Source organism: Choloepus didactylus, chromosome 5 (assembly GCF_015220235.1).
Source record: "Choloepus didactylus isolate mChoDid1 chromosome 5, mChoDid1.pri, whole genome shotgun sequence".
NCBI lineage: Eukaryota > Metazoa > Chordata > Mammalia > Pilosa > Megalonychidae > Choloepus > Choloepus didactylus.
Genome location: NC_051311.1, coordinates 157589162 through 157609414, shown reverse-complemented (window position 1 = coordinate 157609414; position 20253 = coordinate 157589162). Strand labels below are relative to the sequence as shown.

General features: G+C 43.1%; 1 protein-coding gene across 6 annotated transcripts in view; it reads right to left on the bottom strand.

The window, feature by feature from the left end:
- Positions 1-20253, bottom strand: part of COBL (cordon-bleu WH2 repeat protein) — a 289300-nt gene that overhangs the window by 61565 nt on the left and 207482 nt on the right. For 4 of the 6 annotated variants that reach the window (XM_037837168.1, XM_037837171.1, XM_037837166.1 and 1 more), the window contains 2 exons: positions 4714-4864; positions 1549-1719 (listed from right to left, as the gene is read on the bottom strand). In XM_037837168.1, coding sequence (XP_037693096.1) covers positions 1549-1719; positions 4714-4864 — 322 coding nt within the window. The remainder of the gene's footprint in view (positions 1-1548; positions 1720-4713; positions 4865-20253) is intronic. The other 2 variants (XM_037837170.1, XM_037837169.1) reach the window with 1 other exon arrangement.

The window sequence follows — 20253 nt, the reverse complement described above, 5'->3', positions numbered from 1 at the left end:
GTTTAAAAAAGCTGAAACAACACATGCCAGTAGAAGCCAGACGTGAGGGGGGCTGTCCTGCATGGAGATTGTCCCTCCTTGATGGTTTTTGACTTTCAGAAGCTTGGCCATACTGTCTTTGAGCTGAGCCATCCACTTGCTCTTTGCCACTGCCATACAACCCTCTGCAATCCATACCATTGATAGCGTCTTATGTTGTCCAAACTGCAACCAAACGCAGGCTGCGACAAGTGCAGTGGACACAGCTGGCTCTTTACATAGCATCTGCTCCCCACTGTTTGTAACTAACAGAACCCCAATTTTTACCAGCTACTGTCATGCACCTCAGGGAAAGCTGACCCCAACCATTGCTACAGAGATGAGCATGACTGGTCGATGGAAATTCTATTCCTGCTAGGATAACAAGACATGAGAGAAATTCGGCAGGTGGGGGGTTGCTGGGAAAGATTTCCTTTCTCCTATGAAACAATTAGAAAAGAACAGTCTTTCTCTATCTGCACATTTTGGTGTCTGGATATGATGCTGGAGCTGCTATGGCCACCTTGCTACTGGCCTGAGGAGGACACTAACACCCAAGAGGATGAAACAATGAAGGAACCTGGACCCTTGATGATAACTTTAAGCTCTAGAATCAAAATTATGGTGGAGAGGGCATTTTGAGGACAAGTACGACCTTCCTAACTAGAAGGTGGAGAACTCTAATGTGGATTCCACCTGTTTGCTGGTTGGAATCTGGGAGTGGCCCTGTGTGATTACATGCATGCAGTCCATGGTTACATGTATGCAGTTTTATAACCAAAGTTCCCCACCCAGCGGAGATGTACTGAGAGACCAGCCCAGGCTTGACATGTGGATGATGCCATCAGAATATATACAGTTAAACATGTAAAACGCTTACTGGTCTGGAGGTGAAATACTACATGTAGTGCTCATTCAAGTCCAAAAGATATCTCAGGGAACAGTGAGAAAAGCCCAATCTCAGACAAAGTGTGATGAGTCATAGAACAAAATAGGTTTCTAATTGTGGTTACTGCTAGACTCAAGTCAAGCCGTTTCCCCTTTTTGTGCCTCAGTTTCTCTTTCCACAGAGTGGAAGTACGAATGCTTGGCCACTGGCCTTTGGATCAAAGGGTCTCATCAGATCTCTATGCTATGGCACACGACACTCTCCTACGCATTCAAAGACGGCCCTGGAGAGCTTCCAAATGTAACCACTCTTCTTTTGATATTTTCAGGCAGGCTGAGGTCAGTTCCAGTTTGAGGAACACTAACTCCGTGCTGACTGTCTCCACCCGTGAGAGGTACCTTTAGCTGAAGTCTACACACAGATAGGAACTGTTAACTGTTAAATCCTTCTTTATGAGTATCTGTGTGGCATTCAACGAGCATTCACTGTTGCATCGGACACACTACATTGAGCATTTAGAAGGAAAGGCACACACACCCAGAAGCAAGAATGGAAAGTCTGGAAACGCAGCCCCGATCCCAGGAGTGACCAGAGAGGTGGACGGTCAACACATGGTTGGAACGAAGACGACAGGCACCTACGTTTGGGTCTCGGGTCTGAGGCCTCAGGAGCAGTGCCTTCCCCAGGGAAGCAGAACGGCTCCTCCATGTCGGTGTCAGGAGGAGGGTAGGGTGGAGGTGGGGGCAGCACTAACTGGGGCGGACCCCGAGCAGAGCCTCTCGGAGGCTTTTGTGGCACCTGCCGTCCAACACCTACATGGAATCAACGGTGGTTACTTCAGGACAAGAGGACTTCCAAGAGGACCCAGTGCTATCACCCACCTGGCACCAAATCCAACCACACATGTGCTCCAAAATTTCACACCCCTAGGGTCCTACTGTTGGATCAGTTTGGACATATCTGCCTGGTTGCAATTTGTTTTTGGCAGGCACAGTGACGTAAACACTGGGCTTTAAAACTATTCCTAAAAGCCCCCTGAATAGCTTTGTCAAGTTAAAAGGAGCTCTTTTTATTCACTTTAGCTTTCTTAAGGGTTCGTGGATTTTTTGTTGTTGTGCTAGCTTACTCTGGTTGCTTTCCTATGTCCACTGACCTATTACGGATCAAATAACCACTCCTTTAGGATGACTCTGTTAAGACTGTTTATACCTTCAACCTCATTCATGGTTTAGGGTAACGGTTTTCAAATTTTGATTGAAGAGGTTTCTCAAGTTGGAGAGAGAGTTGGGGGGAATTAGACCAGCCACTTTTTATCTGTTTATACACTGGGGGTCCATTTGCAATTTTACAGGAAAGGTCATGCTTCTGCTAATTTTTGTTTTCAGATCAATGACTTAAGGTGATAAATGATATGAATTACTAGTGGCATGTCATTTTTACTATCATTCTTTTTAAAACATTGTCTTCAAACTTTTAAAGTTTAGAATTGATATCTAATAGATCCCATGCTTTATGGCTTTCTCCAGACCATAAATAAAAATATTAAGAATCACCAGTTCTTCATTAAGAGAATTTATTCCTTCTCTTGGTTATAGTTCTCAAGACAGAGAAAAATATTAATTTCTCCATATTTACACATCATTTCCTCCCTCAAAGCTGTAACTCCAAAAAGCAAATAAGCCAGTATCAGGCTGGGTGGATGCTATTTGTTGGACCAGAAGTAAATATCTTTACATGAGTGTGCATTCTTTTAGAGCAAGACTGATTGTACAAGGCACATATTGTGAACAGTCTTCCTTCCTGAAGTCTAATTTTGATTTACCAAGATATTTGGTCAAGAAAAATTGGGCCAGCTACAATACAATTTTAGTGCAAGTCTAAAAATTACCTTTTATATCTAGGTGGCTGAATAGAAAAGACGGTCAACATTCTTTGTGGACAGGGGCCACTTTTCTGTTTGTTTTTAAACCTAAAGCCCGACTTCGGTTAAAAGTAAGTTTCGTTTATAGTGCCATCATAGTAATTTAAATTCTTGGGAATTTCTGATAAGGATGGAAGCCTGACTTGAAATGGTCATCAAGACCTTCTCCACCACTGCCCTCTCAAAAAATATACAAATTTATTTTTAGTAGGGCTTCTGGTGTCCTTTCAATCCAGACAAAAAATATTTTATCCTGTAAAGAAGGACTTGTAGTGAAACACTACCATCCATAACTCCTCCTTGCGAACTGTTTCATAGAGAGGGGATTGTTCCTACAATTTTCAATTTAAAAAAACCCACCTTCTTTCTCCCCTTACACCTGAGCTGTCAGCTGACTGCCCAGCACAGCCAGGCCAGGTTCTCCAAAATGCAGAAGAGAACTCATTCCTTTCTGAGGCTGAATCAGGCAGCCCTTCCCTTTGTTGATATGAGCCGTTCTGGCTGGGAAGGCTGCACAGCTCATCCATATCCACGCTGCCACTTAAAGTGGGGACTTCTTAAGAGTTTCAGCGAGGAACCTTCTAAATCAGAAGCATCTCATCCCTTTAAGAGAAGAGTGGAGAGAGTTTGGAAGGAGGGATGGGGGGGGGGGGACTCATCACGAGATAGGAGAGAATGCCGTTTATTTTAATGACCCTCAGAAAACATCCCAATGCTTTCTTTAAATCTAATGGTATTTTCCTTTGGGTAAAAAAAGATGAACTGACATGAAATATAGGTTATTGTTCCTTGGGATAATCAATCCCCAGGCTGTGAAATGCTAAGACATTAAAACTGAGGTATTGACTAGGGGAAAAAAGTGCTGACAAAGAGCCAAGTAGAGCTTATTAAAGTTTCAGACCCTGACAATGCAACCACTTATCCTTAGGAGCAGATCCACCTCTGGGGCCACAGCTGTTAGGCCAAAGGCAAGGGAGGAGGTTTCGAGTACATTGAATTGCCTTGTGAATGGCAGGCGTAATGACCTGATAATGAGCTCTGATGCACTTTACAGGCACGGGGTATTGTCTACAGCTTGAGAGTATTTGAATCCTAAGGTGCCCTTCCTATGGCCCCTTCTCTGCAACAACCACTTCTGTCCTAGGTGGATGAATTAACATGGAAAATTTTTTAAAAATGAAATTAACTATTTCCAGCCTGTGGATCTGGAGCACTCCATCATTTAAGCCTTTTTTCCACCTCACCTGCAAAATGAGGGAGAAAGGTAGAATGATCTAAGAGATCTCTTTCTGCTCAAAGATATTATGATTCTGCTACCCTCTTTCCTTTGGGTTTTCTTTGTCTCATAGACAGTCAGATCTTTGCTAAATATATAAAAGGTATATTAGTAGAGATCAGTTTTACTCTGGTCAAAAATTCTTGAACTGTTGTCAACTGATCTATAAATCTCACAGGGCCTAAAATAGCACTGTTTGCCAGATATCTTTCAAAACAGCTTCCCCAGATGCCCTCTTAAGACCTGATCCCTTTTCCATCAGAGACACATGCATCATGCACACTCATGTCATGCATCCACACTCATGTCATGCATCCACACTCACGTTACACATCCACACGCACTGGCTCTACATTTTCACTGTCTCTCCACCTCCATCCTTCCCACCATCCCCACCTTCTAAATGCCCACATAATACCCATCAAATATTGCCAGTGGGATAGTAAGTGAACTCTCAACTGTTTATTTCCAGACTTTCTTTCTTCAGCATGACCATTTTTCTGGTTAATGCTATGAGGCAGCAAGGACACCACAAGAGTTAAGAGCAGTTCGACAGTGCACTGCCAGCACCCCAGACGCATGCAGATGGCTCACAGGGAGCTCACTCACCCATGGTGCTTTTCCGCTTCTCCTCCGTGTCCTCTGTGCGACTGGGTACCAGGGGGCTCGGCGGCGGTGGCTGTGGCTGCGGCTGTGGAGGAGGGGGGGCGGGCGCCCGCCTCTTCTTTCTCTGTAAATCAATCTGGGACCCCAGAGATATCTACAAAGCAGAAAGAAGGAAAAAATGGATGGTGTTAGGGTGATTCTCCTTAGGGGAGTGAGATACATGTGGGACATAAAATGTATCAGTGTTGCTCAGGGCTAAAAAGAGGGTAGTCAGCTTGTCGGCTCTTTTCTGGTGTCCTTTGAGGCAGGCAGTGGAAGAAAGATGTGAGGGCACGGTATGTTTCCCACAAGCAGCAATCACGAGGCTCACAGACACCCTCAAGGTGCCTACGGGAGCTGGGGATCTGCTCCCTATTTCCTAGGGACTCCAGGCAAATCTGGAGACATGGCTTCTTCGTTTGCCAGGCTGCTAGGACAAAAAGCACAACATGGGTTGGCTCAAAAAAACAAGCATTTATTGGTTCACAGTTTTGAGGCTAGAAGGAGTCCAAAATTAAGATATCATCAAGACTGGCTTTCCCCCTGAGTCTGCAGCATTCTGATGCTGGATGCCAGCACTTCTTGGAGTTTCCTTGCTAGTAGCTCTGCTTCCTGTCCTCTCATTTTGCTGTTCTTCTCTCTGCTGAGTTCCAGCTTCTCCCTGTGGCCTTCTCTGACTCGTGGCTTCCAGTTTCTTCTCTGACTTGTGACTGTCAGTTTCTTCTCTTTATAAGGCCTCCTTTAACATGGATTAAGACCCGTGCCTGGTTTAGTTGCCCACACTGCCTGCAAGAGATCCTATCTATAATGGGTCCACACTCTTAGGAATGAAGATTATGGTTAAAAACATGTCTTTTCTGGGAGACATGATTCAACCTACTGCACCTGGTAAGCTTCCCCTCTGCACAAATACGAGAAAGGGGATCCTTAGCCCTTATTTAAATATATTAACTAAATTCCTTCTGGGAGCTTCACTGAAAGGTCACCATGATCTGTGCCTATGCAAAGGACGAAGAGCAGCTCAGACGTCACCCTGCCCTGACTTGGGCTTGCTTTCCCGCCCCTGCCCCATCCAAAGCAGCCCAGACAAAGGCACCTCAGCAGGCTGATCTCACTGAGTCTGGGATTGTAATGAAGTTCATCAGAACATGGGACATTAGACGGCCATCTCGTCAATCTCCCATTCAGAGCAGAAATCCCGCTTCTGCTCAAAGGCTCTGAACAATGAAAAAGTCACATCTTCTAAAGGCAGCCTGTCGATATTGGGCAAGTCTAATTATTGAAAGTGAAATTTGTCTTGCCTTTACAATAATATCTGCTAATTCCAGTTCTTTGTTTCTGAAGTACTGCATGATTATCCTCTCTTCCTCATTTCAGGGGTTGTTGATAGATTCACGGACAAAAATCTGGCTAACTCACTGGGGAATCCCCAAATATCCCTATCAGCAGGATTCTCTCTTATGTCAGTCCTTTTCCACACAGGGAATCCTCCAATCAACTGCCTGAAGATAGAAGCTCATCTTGCAGAACAGAAATCTCCAGGAGGGCCTAAGAACTCTCCTTCAGCATGTGGGTTTTCCCTTCATCCCTGATGCCCTGGAGTTAGAGTGTCTTGGGTCTGCTGGGGCAGACAAACCTATGCCGGGTTGGCCTGGAGGGTTAGGATCTGGAAGTCCTGCTGCTCCCCACCCACCCTTCCAGCCAGGCTTTCCCATCTGTCCCATCTGCACTCTCGCGTGCAGGAGAGCTTCTGCCTCTAATTCCTAAGCCTCTCTGGGGTTCTCATCTAGTCTAATGAGCCTTTTCCAGCCAGGCAGTCAGGTTTCAGCTCCTCTGCCTTGCGAGGCTGAAAAACGTTCTAGCTTCCAAAATGTTTACTGACAACTGTTATTGCTTCTTCAGCCCATCTTTGCCTTAGTGTCCTTATACATTTTATTCATTTTAGTGCAGATTTAAAAGGAAGGAGATAAACGACTTTGTTTCATTTACCCTTATTTTTCCAGTGGCTGTCTAGTCCTCCATTGGATCGGTGAGCCATAATTTACTAATCAACCCCCTTTGCTTTTGGCTGAATGTTGAGATTGTTTTGTTTTTCACTATTAAGACTAAACTTCTTTTGAATGCCCTTGTAGTTTTGCATTTGCACACATTGCTTTTGCTTTTTATAATTTTTTTTTGAGTTTTCAATACATCTCTTTAAGTATATTTTTTGAGTAAGGACTATGTAAAATTTAGAAGGGTGGCACCAGATTCCAAAGCTGCTTTCCAATTTTTAAGAATCCCTGACATACAGTTTGACATATGACACATCAGGTTTTTAATAAAGCTGCCAGGACTTTTTCAAATAAGTGGATATCAAAAATTTTCTGTTTTGCTATTAGCTACTTATTAACGTTGGTCCATTGTTCTAACCTTGGTAGACTGCAAGGCTTTTCTGGATGCTGGTATGGTGTATGAGCTGGGCACAAGGGGTCTGGCTCAGCTTTCCACCTGACTTTGGGGGTGCTCCCTGGTAAGGATTGGTTGCCAGCACCCTACTTGTTGACAATAATGCTGAAAGGCAAAGTGCCTTGGCTCTGTAACCCTGACTTCCTTGAGGTGTGACATCAATCCATTAATTACGATTGTTCAAATACCATGGATTTACCTACTTTATTATATTCTAGTCCATATTTCTCAGTCTTTTCTTAAAATACAGCAAGAGACTTTGTTCAGTGTCATTACTCACTTATTCCCCCAACTAATAAGCAAACAGTTGTTGAATAGATATTCTGTGATGGGAACTGCAGTGGATTCAAAGCATGTAAAGTTATTGACCTCAAGTTGTTCACAATCTAAGGAAGGAGAGATAATTCTATAAAATTTACATGACATGCTGGGCTGGTAACATTGCTAAAAATTGTAATTTGGGGTTTACTGGGGGACATGGTTTGTTCTGTGACCCCCATGCTGGGTAATCAAAGCCCTCGAAGTCCTCACTAACTGTGTGTGTAATAATGACATATACCAGAATTATGTTGAATGTCAAGCAGGAGGTAATAAGAAGAGGGGAGCAGGGAAGAAGTCTGGTTTACCCAATTTGGAAAAGCAATTTCAGCTGTTGAAAGATAGTTCTGGCTCTTTCCCTTATTATAAGATTTGGAGAAGGCTTAAAATCCTCCAGCCTTGGCCAAGATTGCCCAGTTTCATCCACTGGTAGTTCATCTCCCAGAGTTAGCAACATTTACTCAACAGTCATGGAACACCACCCAATGTTCTAGGCCTGGAGCTACTCCTGATAAATTAATGAAGATAAAATATTTGAAAAATGTTTGGCAAGGCTTGAGACCCTCCAATCAAGATAAGATCTAATGAGCAAAAGCTTTTTTTTTTTCCTAAAGCTTTTGTTAGTTTAAGGTACTTAAATAAAAGTGTTGTAGTAGATGCATTTATGGACTTCCAGAAAATATTATTAACATGGGTAGCAGCAAAGATTTATTGAACAATGGCTGGAGGTGCCCCAAACAATTCTAAGGGCTAATAGCATGTGTTGAATTGCATATGATAATCTCAAAATCCCTATTAGGAAGGTCATTTTACTACATCTGTTTTATAAATGAATAAAGTTTAGGGAAGGTAACTTGTCCACAGTCATAAAGCCAATGAGTGGGCATGGTCAGGATTTACCTTGACCTGATTTTAAACCCAGTCTCTCAAACCTGTTTCCTAACATCACCTTCCTACCCTCAGGCCAACAGATCTGGAAGAAATAACTCTAGCAGTTTTGAATGGGAATTTCTATTCCTATAATTACGGCATGCCATACGTGACTAAACCCCCTTGGATTTTTGTTGCCCATCTAGTAAATATCCTCCTGCTGGGTATATTAGAAAGCAATTTGTGCTTTAAATTATTGCTTTTTTATTTAAAAAATAATAAAACTAACGCATGTCTTTAGCACATTCTTTGAGAGGCACTTGACATCATGACCTGCTAGCTTCCCCACGCTAACTTCTACCCTTTTCTTCTTCCTAGAACTAAGAAACGGAGGGGCCTGTTTTGGTTGTGGGGGCTGATTGTAACATGCCTTCCCCCTGGTTTATGGTAGTGAGGAAGCTTTACCCAACATCCAAAACAGAGCATTCGATTTCTTGGTCTTTTAGAAAGCATTCACTCCACGGTGGCTGCTTTGGTCTCTTAATCTCATCGTGACAGTCCTGTTCAACGCCAAGCTTGAGGAGAGAAGATGTTTATGGAGAAGGGGAGGTTCCAATGTAAAGAGAAGAGTTAACGTGTCATAAAGTGCAAAGTCACGTCCTTGGCTCTCTGACCCTGACTCTCTCACCTAGCTTGGGGTGTGGCACTTTCTAGGAACTCAATAAAAAGTAATTAAGTGACTGAATGTGTGTGTGTGTGTGTGTGTGTGTTTATTTTCCATGTTCCTTTATGGCTTTTATTGATAAGCATGTGTTATGTTCATGCTACTCTTAGGGTAAATGGGTATGTTCCTCTGGGTTTCAAGTGTTTATCCAAAGAGAGTGACGTCGGTAGACATATAGGTCTGTATATGTTGTGAAGTAAAATGAGGAGGGTTCAGTACCTTGCATCCATGCATGCGCTCATTCATTTGTTCATTCATTCATTTATTCCAACACATGTTTACTTGGAGCCATGCTCCATGCTAGGCACTGGATATACGATACTGAGTGAGGAAAAACCAGGTGGATCTCTCTCTGCTATTTTGAACGGATGGCCCACTTGTTCTTGGTTGTGCCATAGTGGGTTTGTGCTTGCCTCATCTCAAACTGTCCTTCAATCTAGAACATTCTTCCTTTTTAAGCACTTCCATCTGTCACCTGCCCCTGTTGAACTCTGCTCTTTGAAGCTGTCTCCTCAGGGAAGCCACCTCAAATCCTCAGTGGAAATTAATCAGTCCTTTTGTGCTCCAAAAGCACCTGCTCATATAAATGGGCAACATGCTGCTTAAAGTCCTTATTTCATTCTTTCCTCTATTCTGGCTGGCTGGTTTCATGGCAGTCTCCCACTGGCTCCTATGTTCTCTAAGAAAACTCTGTATTTCCACAATCCCTAGCACAGTGTTTTTGTGTTTCAGGAATAAGTAAATGTCCATAAATATTCTTTTTCAATTAAAGCTCACAAGTAAAACACAGCTCTGTCCCCATATTCTGATTTGTTTTATTTGAATGAAAATGCCATATTGTTTTTACTGATAAACAAAATTTATACATGCTCAATGAAAACATTTTAAATAATATAGGGGTGTAGAGAGGACTAAGTGAAAATCCCTCCTTAATTCAACCCCTAAGACATACCCTCTATTAAGCTTGATTTACATCTCCTCAGTCTTTCTTCTCTATAACTATATATGTTCATATTTACAAAAATGAGAGCATAGTAAATACTCTTAACTATGAACTCATTTTTTCCCCAATTACTCTGTTGTCTACTAACAGACATAGATCCGTCCCAACTATTTTGAAGGACAGGTAGGAATCCACTCCTACATAGACTATGATGAGTTTAATCAGTTCTTGACAACTGATATTTCAGTTGTTTCTAATGTATTGCTATTTCAAACAACATCATCAAAAGCATCCGTACATATTTATCTTTTCCCACATTTGTCTATTCCCTATGATATGGTTCCATAAACTCACTGGCTCAAAAGCAATGCAATTTGAAAATTTGGTACATGTTGCCCAGAAAGGCGATATTATTTAAAACCTTCTCCAATAGCATATTAGAATGCCTCTACTCCGCATTCAACAACAGTTTTGTTGATAAAATGGTTGCCATTTTAGTTTCTATCAGAGTAAGTGAAAAGTATTCTGATTACTTTTAAAATCTATGTTCTGTAATATCAGTATTGCATTTTTTATGATTATTGGTTGAGTGTGTGTGTGTGTGTGTGTGTGTGTGTGTGTGTGAGAGAGAGAGAGAGAGAGAGAGAGAGAGAGAGAGAGAGAGAGAGAGAGAGACAGCGCACCCCAAAATGACCGGCTTTCAATACAAATGCATTTGTTTTGTAATCCATTTATAATCCATCTACTCCACACTGATTTTAATTATTACCTTCATCCTACACTAAATCACCCTGTGTGTGCTTGAAAATCTGTTTATCAAGTTCTCAAAAATTGTGCTGGGACTTTGAATGCAATCACATTAAACATAGTCAAAATACTGAGAAACTGGTATCTTCAGGAAAGCGAGTCTTCCCTCCAGGAATAGGGTGTGCCGTTCATTAAGCTTGTGTCTTCTTTCCAAAAGCATACACAAACTCTGGGTTTGATTCTTAACAAGGGCCTCAACCCTTGGGATTTGGGGCAGTAGTTGTAACCATGTTTCCTAATTCACATACTTGCTTTTCCCTTACCCTCATTTATGAACAAGGAAAAAAAGGAAGAGATGAATATGAAAAACTAAAAAAACAGGTGCTCCAGAAAATGACTAGAAGTCTAGTAAGAGAGTCACTAAATATGATCTATGATCAAGATGGTGTTAATATGGGAAACTATTTAAAACACTGCATCATTCAGATTCCAGGAACACTGAAATCATTGCACAGAGGAACTGTCCGGCGTTACTTTCCGTGAGCTCAGAGGGGTGGACAGTTGCAAACTTGACATACTACACGTTTTAGATCCATCTGGGTATGTTTTGCTTATTGGGTCACTAATTCTCCAGGTAGCTACAAAACTGCAAAATATAATACAATAATATGACTACATGCAGAATGAGGTGTGAAAAACGGGTCTGTAACTGATGGTCCTTTTACCAACTGAAGTATAAGGAAATACTTCATCCACTGAACATTTGGCTTGCTGGAGCTCAGCTGTTCAGAACATAGACAAAAACCATGCAGAACTGGGCTGTCAGCTCACCTGTCCGAGTCACCTCCTTCAGGAGGAAACCCTGCTCCCCTCTATCCCTGAAGCTATCTGTTTACATCTTCACTGAACCATAAACCTGGAATTTCCTGGAAAGAATCAGTGTAAGGTTTAAGAATTTAGAAATGTGTGTAATTCATTCTAGAAAGATTTCTCTCCAAATTCTTAAATTATTTCTTGAAAGCATTCCTATTTAAGCAATAAACCCTTAGTTATTTAAAGCAGTTATGACTTTATCACGTTCTCAATCTCCAAGGACACCAGGAGGCCAACTAGTTAGTGTAAGGCAGTTACTCTGAATTAAAAATTTAAATGTACATTTTAACCTATTAATCTTTTATACCATGATTATTACATACAAGTTTTCCTTTAAATATGCATGTATTTTAAAGATTATAACCACAATTGTATCAGAACAGCTTAGAAAATGCTATCAGCAAGGAGAGAGCATAGCATGGTGGTCATGCCTGGACCCCTGAAGGCAGATTGCCAGGTTAGAGTTTTGCTTCCACCAGTAGCTGTGCAATTTTGGATAAGTTGCTGTGCCAGTCTGATGTATTATGTCCCCCCAAACACCATTATCTTTGATGCAATCTTGTGTGGGCAGATATTAGTGTTGATTAGATTTTGGAAACCTTTGGGTGTTTCCATGGAGATGTGATTCAATCAACTGTGGACAAGACCTTTGGTTGGAAAATTTCCATGGAGGTGTTGCCCCACACATTCAGGGTGGGTCTGAATTAAATTACTGGAGCACTATATAAGCTCAGACAGAAGAAGCAAGCTTGCAACAGCCAAGAGGGACACTTTGAAGAATGCACAGAAGCTGAGAGAGTAGCTGCAGATGAGAGACAGTTTAAAGATGGCTGTTGAAAGCAGACTCTTGTTCCGGAGAAGCTAAGAGAGGACAAATGCCCCAAGAGCAACTAAGAGTGACATTTTTGATGAACTGCAGCCTAGAGAGGAATGTCCTGGGAGAAAGCCATTTTGAAACCAGAACTTGGAGCAGATGCCAGCCACGTGCCTTCCCAACTAACAGAGGTTTTCCGGACTCCACTGGCCATCCTCCAGTGAAGGCACCCGATTGTTGATGCATTACCTTGGACACTTTATGGCCTTAAGACTGTAACTGTGTAAGCAAATAAATCCCCTTTTATAAAAGCCAATCCATCTCTGGTGTTTTGCATTCCAGCAGCATTAGCAAACTAGAACAGTCAGTTGACCTCTCCATGCCTCAATTTCTCCATCTAACAATGAGGGACAAAAATAGTGCCTACTCACTGGGTTACTATGAGGCTTAAATGAGTAATACCACATGGTGTACAGAGAACAGAGTGCCCTCACTGTTGGACAGCTGTTACGAAAGCCTATTATCATTATCATCGTTCTCACCACCACTACCAACCACCACCACCATCATCATCATCATTCCACTATCCAACAACAGACACCTAACGAAGACCTGGAGACCCTGATGTCCCCTCAGAACCAGACCTAGGCTGACCTAAGCCTTGGTTTCAGCTCCTATGAGGAGTGGCAGGGTCCTTGGAGAATTTGATCACCAGGGCTTGCCTTCCTAGTTAGATTTCTTGAGGGTAAATGCATTGATAACACCACTCTACAGAAAAATGATGCATCATTGTTTAGCTCATAGCATAAATTCTGAGCTGGTCTGCCCAGCAGTGCTGCTACCAGTTGTGTGACCTTTCTCAAAATACTTAACCTATTTCTTGGTTTCCCCATTTAAAATGGGATAATAATAGCACCTATTTCACAGAGTTGATGTAAGAATTAAATGAGCTAATATTTGTAAAGTGCTTAGAAATGTCCCTAGCTGTTAAAAATGCCCTCAGAAAAAAATGCTAAATATGGGTTTGCTAGATAAATACAAATCAAGCTGATGATAGAAAAAATGCAAAATCTTAGAACTGGAATCTGAATTCCTTTATTTTATAGGTGAGGAAACAGAAGGCCAAGAGTTCAGTGATGTTTTGAGATACATCCTGATTCATGAAAGATAGAAAAAGAATGATCTTGACTACAGTTTGTTGACCACTTCTCATGGGGTAAGGGTAAGTCTCCTGTGCTGGGGGTTTTACATGACTTATCCTCATCTTCTTTAATCCTCAGAACAGCCCTCTGAAGTAGATCCTGCTATTATCCTCATGTGCAGAAAAGGGAACTGAGCATAGAGGGGTTAAGTGATGTGGTTAAGGCCCCAGGACCAATGTCTGTCAAGGCTGACAGCTGTCCAGACCCTTTGCTAGACCACTTGCTTAAAAAGGGGGTATGGTGGTGGGAAGGTACCTGGTGAGCCCCCCGTTCTTCTACCCACATGCCTACATGAAGGCAGGGGTCTCTCCTTGACTCACTGCTGTCTCCCAGCACTTGGAACAGTTCTTGGTGAATCGTGGGTATTGGCTGAGCATTTGTTGAATGAATGAATGTTGTTTCCAAAAGCATTTCCATGATTAAAGCAAAACCTCTTTTGACAGATGCACACATTTGGTGACTTTTAAGTGCTTGCTCTGTGTCAGATACTGCATCTGTCACTAAGAATGAGAGGTTAGAGAGACAGACATGACCTTGTGATCAACTTTTTGGAAGAAAGGGGAAGTAATGGGTGATGTTTGGACTTCTGGCTTGGGCCCTTGTGCAGACAGCGGTGCTGCTCCTTGCCACATGGGACATCTGTGGGAAAGTACATTTGGGAGGAAGAAAACACTCAGTTTTAGACACAATGAGTTTTCAACATCTGTGGGGCTTTCTGATGGGCAGCTGGGGAGAAAGCAAGGCTGGGGATGTTCCTCTGAGAATACTGCATATCAATGGCATTGAAGCGAAGGGTGGATGGGGTTGCCCAAGGAGAATGTAAAGTAAGAGGAGAAAAGGATAATATATAACCCTAAGGAATTCTGACTTCTATGGGATCAGCAGAACAAAATAAGACTCCATAGGGAATATGACGGAGGGCTGGTGGGAGAGGTAGGAGGTCAACCGGGAGAGAGCAGTGTCAAGAAGCAGGAAGTGATAAGAGGGTCAATGGCTGTAGAGTCCAGGTAAGATAAGGATAAAGACATGTCCATTAGGAAGGGATGAAACATGATGCACTGGCTGATGCTGTGGGGAGCAGAGCACCTCCACACCAGAGTGCCCGTGGTAGAAGACGTGGCGTGGGGTTGGCAGCCGATGGCCAGTGAAAAGGCAGAAATGAGTGGGGGGATCCGACATGGGGCCACGGTGGGGGCAGGCATGGGACCGAATGGGGATTTGTTGTTGCCTTTGTACGTGGACCCCCCTACTTTGCCCTCTCAGGATGTGGCAGTGCCCCAGCTTTAGACCACAGACCTCTTCCCTTTCTCCATGAGAATTCTCAGGGTCATTCCTTTCATCTTCATGACTTCAAGACCTTCTATATGTAATGACTTCCAGATTTACAGCCCAGCTTGGACGTCTGTATTCCAGAGCCACATAGCTAAATGCGTATTGTAACAACTTCTTGGGACACTCAGGCATTTCTGCATATCCAAGATCAAACCACTGATTTCCTTCCTGCAAACCTGCTCCTCCCCTACTTCCACCCAGTCTCCTCTGTCTCAAATAAATGGCCTTTTTCTAGTTGCTTGGTACAAAAACGCTTGAGTCTTCCTTGGGTACCCCACATGCACTCTACCTGTAAATCCTGCTGGATCTCTCCTCCACAGCCTCATTAACATTTGGTGGAAGCCACATCCTTCTTTTGCCTGAAAAACTGCAATGGCCTCCTAACTTTCTGCTGCTTTCATTTGCCCCTCCCCTCACATTTCTTCACATGACCACAAGTCAGCCTTTATGTTAAAATCTAATTCAGATCATGCCAGTCGTCTGCTCAGAATTCTCAACACTTTCTGCCTCACTCAGAGTAAAATCCAGAGTCTTGACCATGTGGACCTGACCTGGCCCCGCCACCTCTGCCCTCTCTCCTAACTCTGACCACCTCGTTCTCCCGCCTCCAGCCACCCTGGTCTCCCAAGCCTGCTCCCTGCTCTGTCTGTCCTTTGCTCTTTCTTCTGTCTGGAAGCTCTGCCCCAGATACCCCTGGGCCCAGTGACCTTCCCTACAACAATTCTTACTCTACTATCACTCACTCACACTCGCCTGCTTTATTTTACTTCATAACACCTGTCATCACAAGACTTCTGACATATCTGTATTATTTGCTCTTTGTCTGTCTCCTCCTGCATAATATATGCAGGATTCCTGCTGAATCCCCACACCTAACACAGTACTTGGCACAAAGCAGGTGCTTAGTAAATGTTCATTGAATGAATGAATGACTATAAATGCTGCTGGAACAAGTTGGGAGAGAAGATGGGGTGGAAGACAATTAAAAGGGGGCATAAGGGATGGAGCAGTTCTTCCAGGGGGGGATGGCAAGTTCAGGATGAAAGCCAGGTGCAGCCAGGAGGATGGGAGCCTACTCCTCCAGCTGGAGGCAGTAGGGAGGGGAGCACGGATGTGTGTGGAAATGCAATTGAATAAGTGGTAGTGGGCGTCTGAGGAGTCCACTCCAACTTTCTTGTAGCAGTAGTTGATGGAATGACAAATGGGAGTAGGCAGATTTGAGGGGAGGGGAAACTCAGAGTTGAAACACTGCTGTGGTGGACTGCTGGTCAGTTAGTGTTGGTATTTGGATTTGTGGCGCAGCAAACTGCATGACGGCGTGATTTTTCTCCAGCAAGGCTCAGTAGTGTGAGAGCTGAGAATGCAGATTGCTGAGCTGATCAAAGCTTTGCTCTCCTGGGCATGTGCAGAAGAACACAGAGACACAGTGATAATAGTGCCATAGAGTGAGGGCTTTAGGGAAGGATGTAAGGGCAGAAAAGGAAAGGAAGAAGCAGAGAGTTCAATGCGCTGTGGAATTTGGGTCAAAGAACATGAGGAGGAAATGAGAAGTCCCTAAAGAATTCGGCTTTGACTTGCCCCATGAGTGATTTTGTCTTTACCCTGGCTTTCCCCAGAGAAAGTTTCCTTCAGATGCAGCCTCAGAATGTCACCCTCAACATCAGCCTCCAGAGGGTTCTAGAACATCCTGATCCCCAGATCCTTTCCTAGATAAAAGTGAGGCCTGTGGAAATGATGCTCGTGTATTAATACAAAAGAATGTCATTTCTCCTGGAAATTTTAGGAGGGAGCTGAAGGAGATGGTGACACATGCTGACTTTATAGGAATAATTTGGGACCACCCAGCACCTTGCAGGGTTCCCCAAATCATACTATAAATAATATATCCACTCTACTATCCAACAAAATATAAAATATGGGGACTCTGAATCTTATTCCTGTATAGTCTTAATTTCCAAAATTAATCTTGCCATCAGAGGATATGCTGCCATTTTATTTAGTCATAATCAATTAAGTAATACTATCCTGTGTTAGCAAATGGCATATTTGATGAAAGTAATATGTCATCCAAGCAGATGGATAGGGTGTTACTTCTAATTTCACTGATGTGTAGTCATTTCACTCCTAAATTTAAAAAAAAAAAAAGTCTTCCCAGGAATTGCACAAACTATACATTACAGAGCTATAGCCAGGATGTTGGAAACTTTTATTACTTATTTGTCGTTGTTAAGATCATATTTTTTTCCATGGAAATTCCAGTATCCATTGAATGTTTGAGAGTTTGGATTAATTCTTAAGTTCCTACAAAAGGCTGAAAAGGCTCCAACCAAACTCTAATGCCTCAGGTCAACTAAATCACTCCATTTGGATGTTTATATTTCATCCACTAAATTTAAAGCCCTTTTCGCAGGTGGGAGTATGTTGGCTGCCAGTGAAAACAGTTTCTGTCATCACCATCTTTGGTAATTCTAGAAAGAAAAACATTGGGCATGCTCCATGGAAAGTTATGAGAAGAAACAAAAGTTGCTGTTTAAGCACTTTCTTTCTACCTCTCTTAGAACAAAATGCCTGAAAACGGAATACATATTATGTGCTATAAGTTTAAAACAGAGATTTTAACACCAAGTTCTCAAGTATGACTTCTCATATTCCCCAATGTGTACCAAAGAATCTTGTACCGTTTCAACAAATAGTTGTTAAAGGTTGATTTTCCTGCTATAATTGTATTAGCTAGAGATATGTGCATAGATAGTGATCTATAGGTTTATAATCTTTTTACATTTCTTAAAGGAATGGGGAAAAATGCCTCTTTTAAAATGTAAGAAAGTTGCCTGCCATCATGTGCAAAATGTCTATGATGCTGATGGCACTTTCCGGAACCCTGAGATACCAGAGCCTGAGGAACCTGGCAGAACAGCACAGGATACTACTATCCTACTGCCACCCAAAGAATGTGACCAAAGATGAGAGGCTTAAGATCTAGAAAGGAGCCTGGGGAGTACAGGATATGAAACCCACAAAGAATCACCTTAATAAACAGAAGTGATGAGAGGCAGAAGAAAGCCAGGGCATTTAATCACAGCTCCCACTTGTAGCGAACAATTCTGCAGTCCAGGAGGGCCTTCCCACTGTTTCTTCTCCTCCGTCTTGCTTTCACAGTCACTTGTGATCCACCACCCCACTTCAGCATGCTTCTCCCATAGCCAGGGCCCAGATCATGCCATCAGAGTAAAAGAACTCTCTTTCTTTGACCACACCCTCTCATCTTGTCCTGCCCCTCTCCACCTGGTCTGGGTGTCACCCAGAGCCCTGATCCCCCCGGCTCTGGCCCTCCTGGCTTCGTTCTCCTTACCCGACCTGTGATGTCACCAATCATTTCAAGGACCCTCTGGCCAGAATCTGATTTCCCTTACTCTTACCCAAGAGTAACCCACTCTCCTAGCTTCCAAGAGCTTAGATCAGTTTCACCTGTTTTTTTTTTTTGTTTGTTTGTTTGTTTTTTACTTGATATAATTATGCACAGCTTCTTTTGCTTTGTGAGCTCACCCATGTTGCATGTAGTTGCATATCATTGGTTCTCTTTGCAGCGTAGTAGTAAATGAATGAGCCACATTTGAGTCATTCTACTGGGGAAAAGTATTTGGTTGACATCCACTTTGGGGCTATTATGAACCGTGCTGTTACACACCCTCACACACTTATTTTTGGGCAACATGAGGATGCAGTTGGAAGTGCTCCAGTCCTAGGGTATGTGTACATCCAGCTTTAGAAGCCCCTGACAGTTTCAAAGTGATTGTTCCAAAATCCTTATACACATTCTTCTGGCTTGCTTTCCCCACCTCCACTTTGCAAGCATTTATTCCTCTTCCGTGGTCTCCTCGGTCACTCCACCTTTGCTCCTTCCCCTTTGGAAGATGATATCCTACCCCAGATCACTGAAAAAAGAGCAGAGGTCTTGAGGCATGGACCAGCTTCCCAGCTTCATTCCCCGCTCACCAAAGGAAAGCTGCTCCTCCCAAACCAACCTTTCCTTGGGGTCTGGAGCCCTAGCCTTGGAATCTGCATTGGGTAATTTGCCCTGTGCTCCTGTGTGAATCTCTAGCTTCTTATTCACAACCCCCAAAGCCATAGACCCCTCCCATCTTTGGACTATAACACACACACACACACACACACGCACACAACAAAAAGAAATCAGGAAAAACCTCCCCTTCACCACCAAGTTTGCTGAAAGTACAAGCTCTCCTTTGAAACCCCCCACCCCTCCTTGTTTCCATCACCTTCTTCCAGCAGTACCCTTTCCCCTCTAGCATCCCCTCCAACACTAGCTCTCTAGATCATGAAATCTACAGGCTTCTGTTCCCTCTTCACACTATGTGGCTTCTCTGGTAATCAGCGCCTCCATCTTCACACTGAGTTAAGGGATTTTCCTGAGTCTCTACATCCCTGGTTGTGCCTTCTCCTACTTGCTTTCTCTGCCTCTTAACCCTTGTGGTTTCATCTCTGCTCTTCTTCTCTTTCTGTTTTTCATACACTCCTATATTCCCAGCTGTCACCCCCATGCTGGTCATTCTCAAAGCTTTCCCGTGGAGGAACCTCCTCCAGGCTCCAGCTCCACTGGCCGACTGGATCTCTGCCTGCGTGTTTCCTGCAGATGCTTCAGCTGCATCATGTTCCAAATCACCATTTCTGTCTGTGGACCATTTGCAGCCTCTTCCTTTTCCTAAATCCCTTCACTGCTGGCTGATATTGTGGGCCCTCCTCTTCCTTGCTTTCTCTACCACGCATCTCCTGAAGCATATCACTTCTTTCCCCCTCCTCACCCTCTTTGCTACCACTGCCTTTACTCAGGCCGTGTCTGCATGGTTTTTTACTCTTTGATCTTTAATAGACTTTATTTTTAGAGCAGTTTTAGGCTTACAGACAAATTGTGCAGAAAGTACAGAGAGCTCCCATATCCCCCCTTCTCTTGCCTTCCCCACACTGGGCATTCCTTGTTATTAACATCTTGCATTAATGGGGGGCATTTATTACAACTGATAAATCAGTATTGACATGTTATTAGTAAGCAAAGTCCATAGTTCTCATTAGGGTTCTTTCTCTGTGTTGTACAGTTCTGTGGGTTTAGACAAATGCAGAACATCATGGATCTGCTATTACAGTTTCAGGCAGTATCTGCCCTAAAAATGTTCTGTGCTCCACGTATTCATCCCCTCCCTCTGTCCCCAGAATC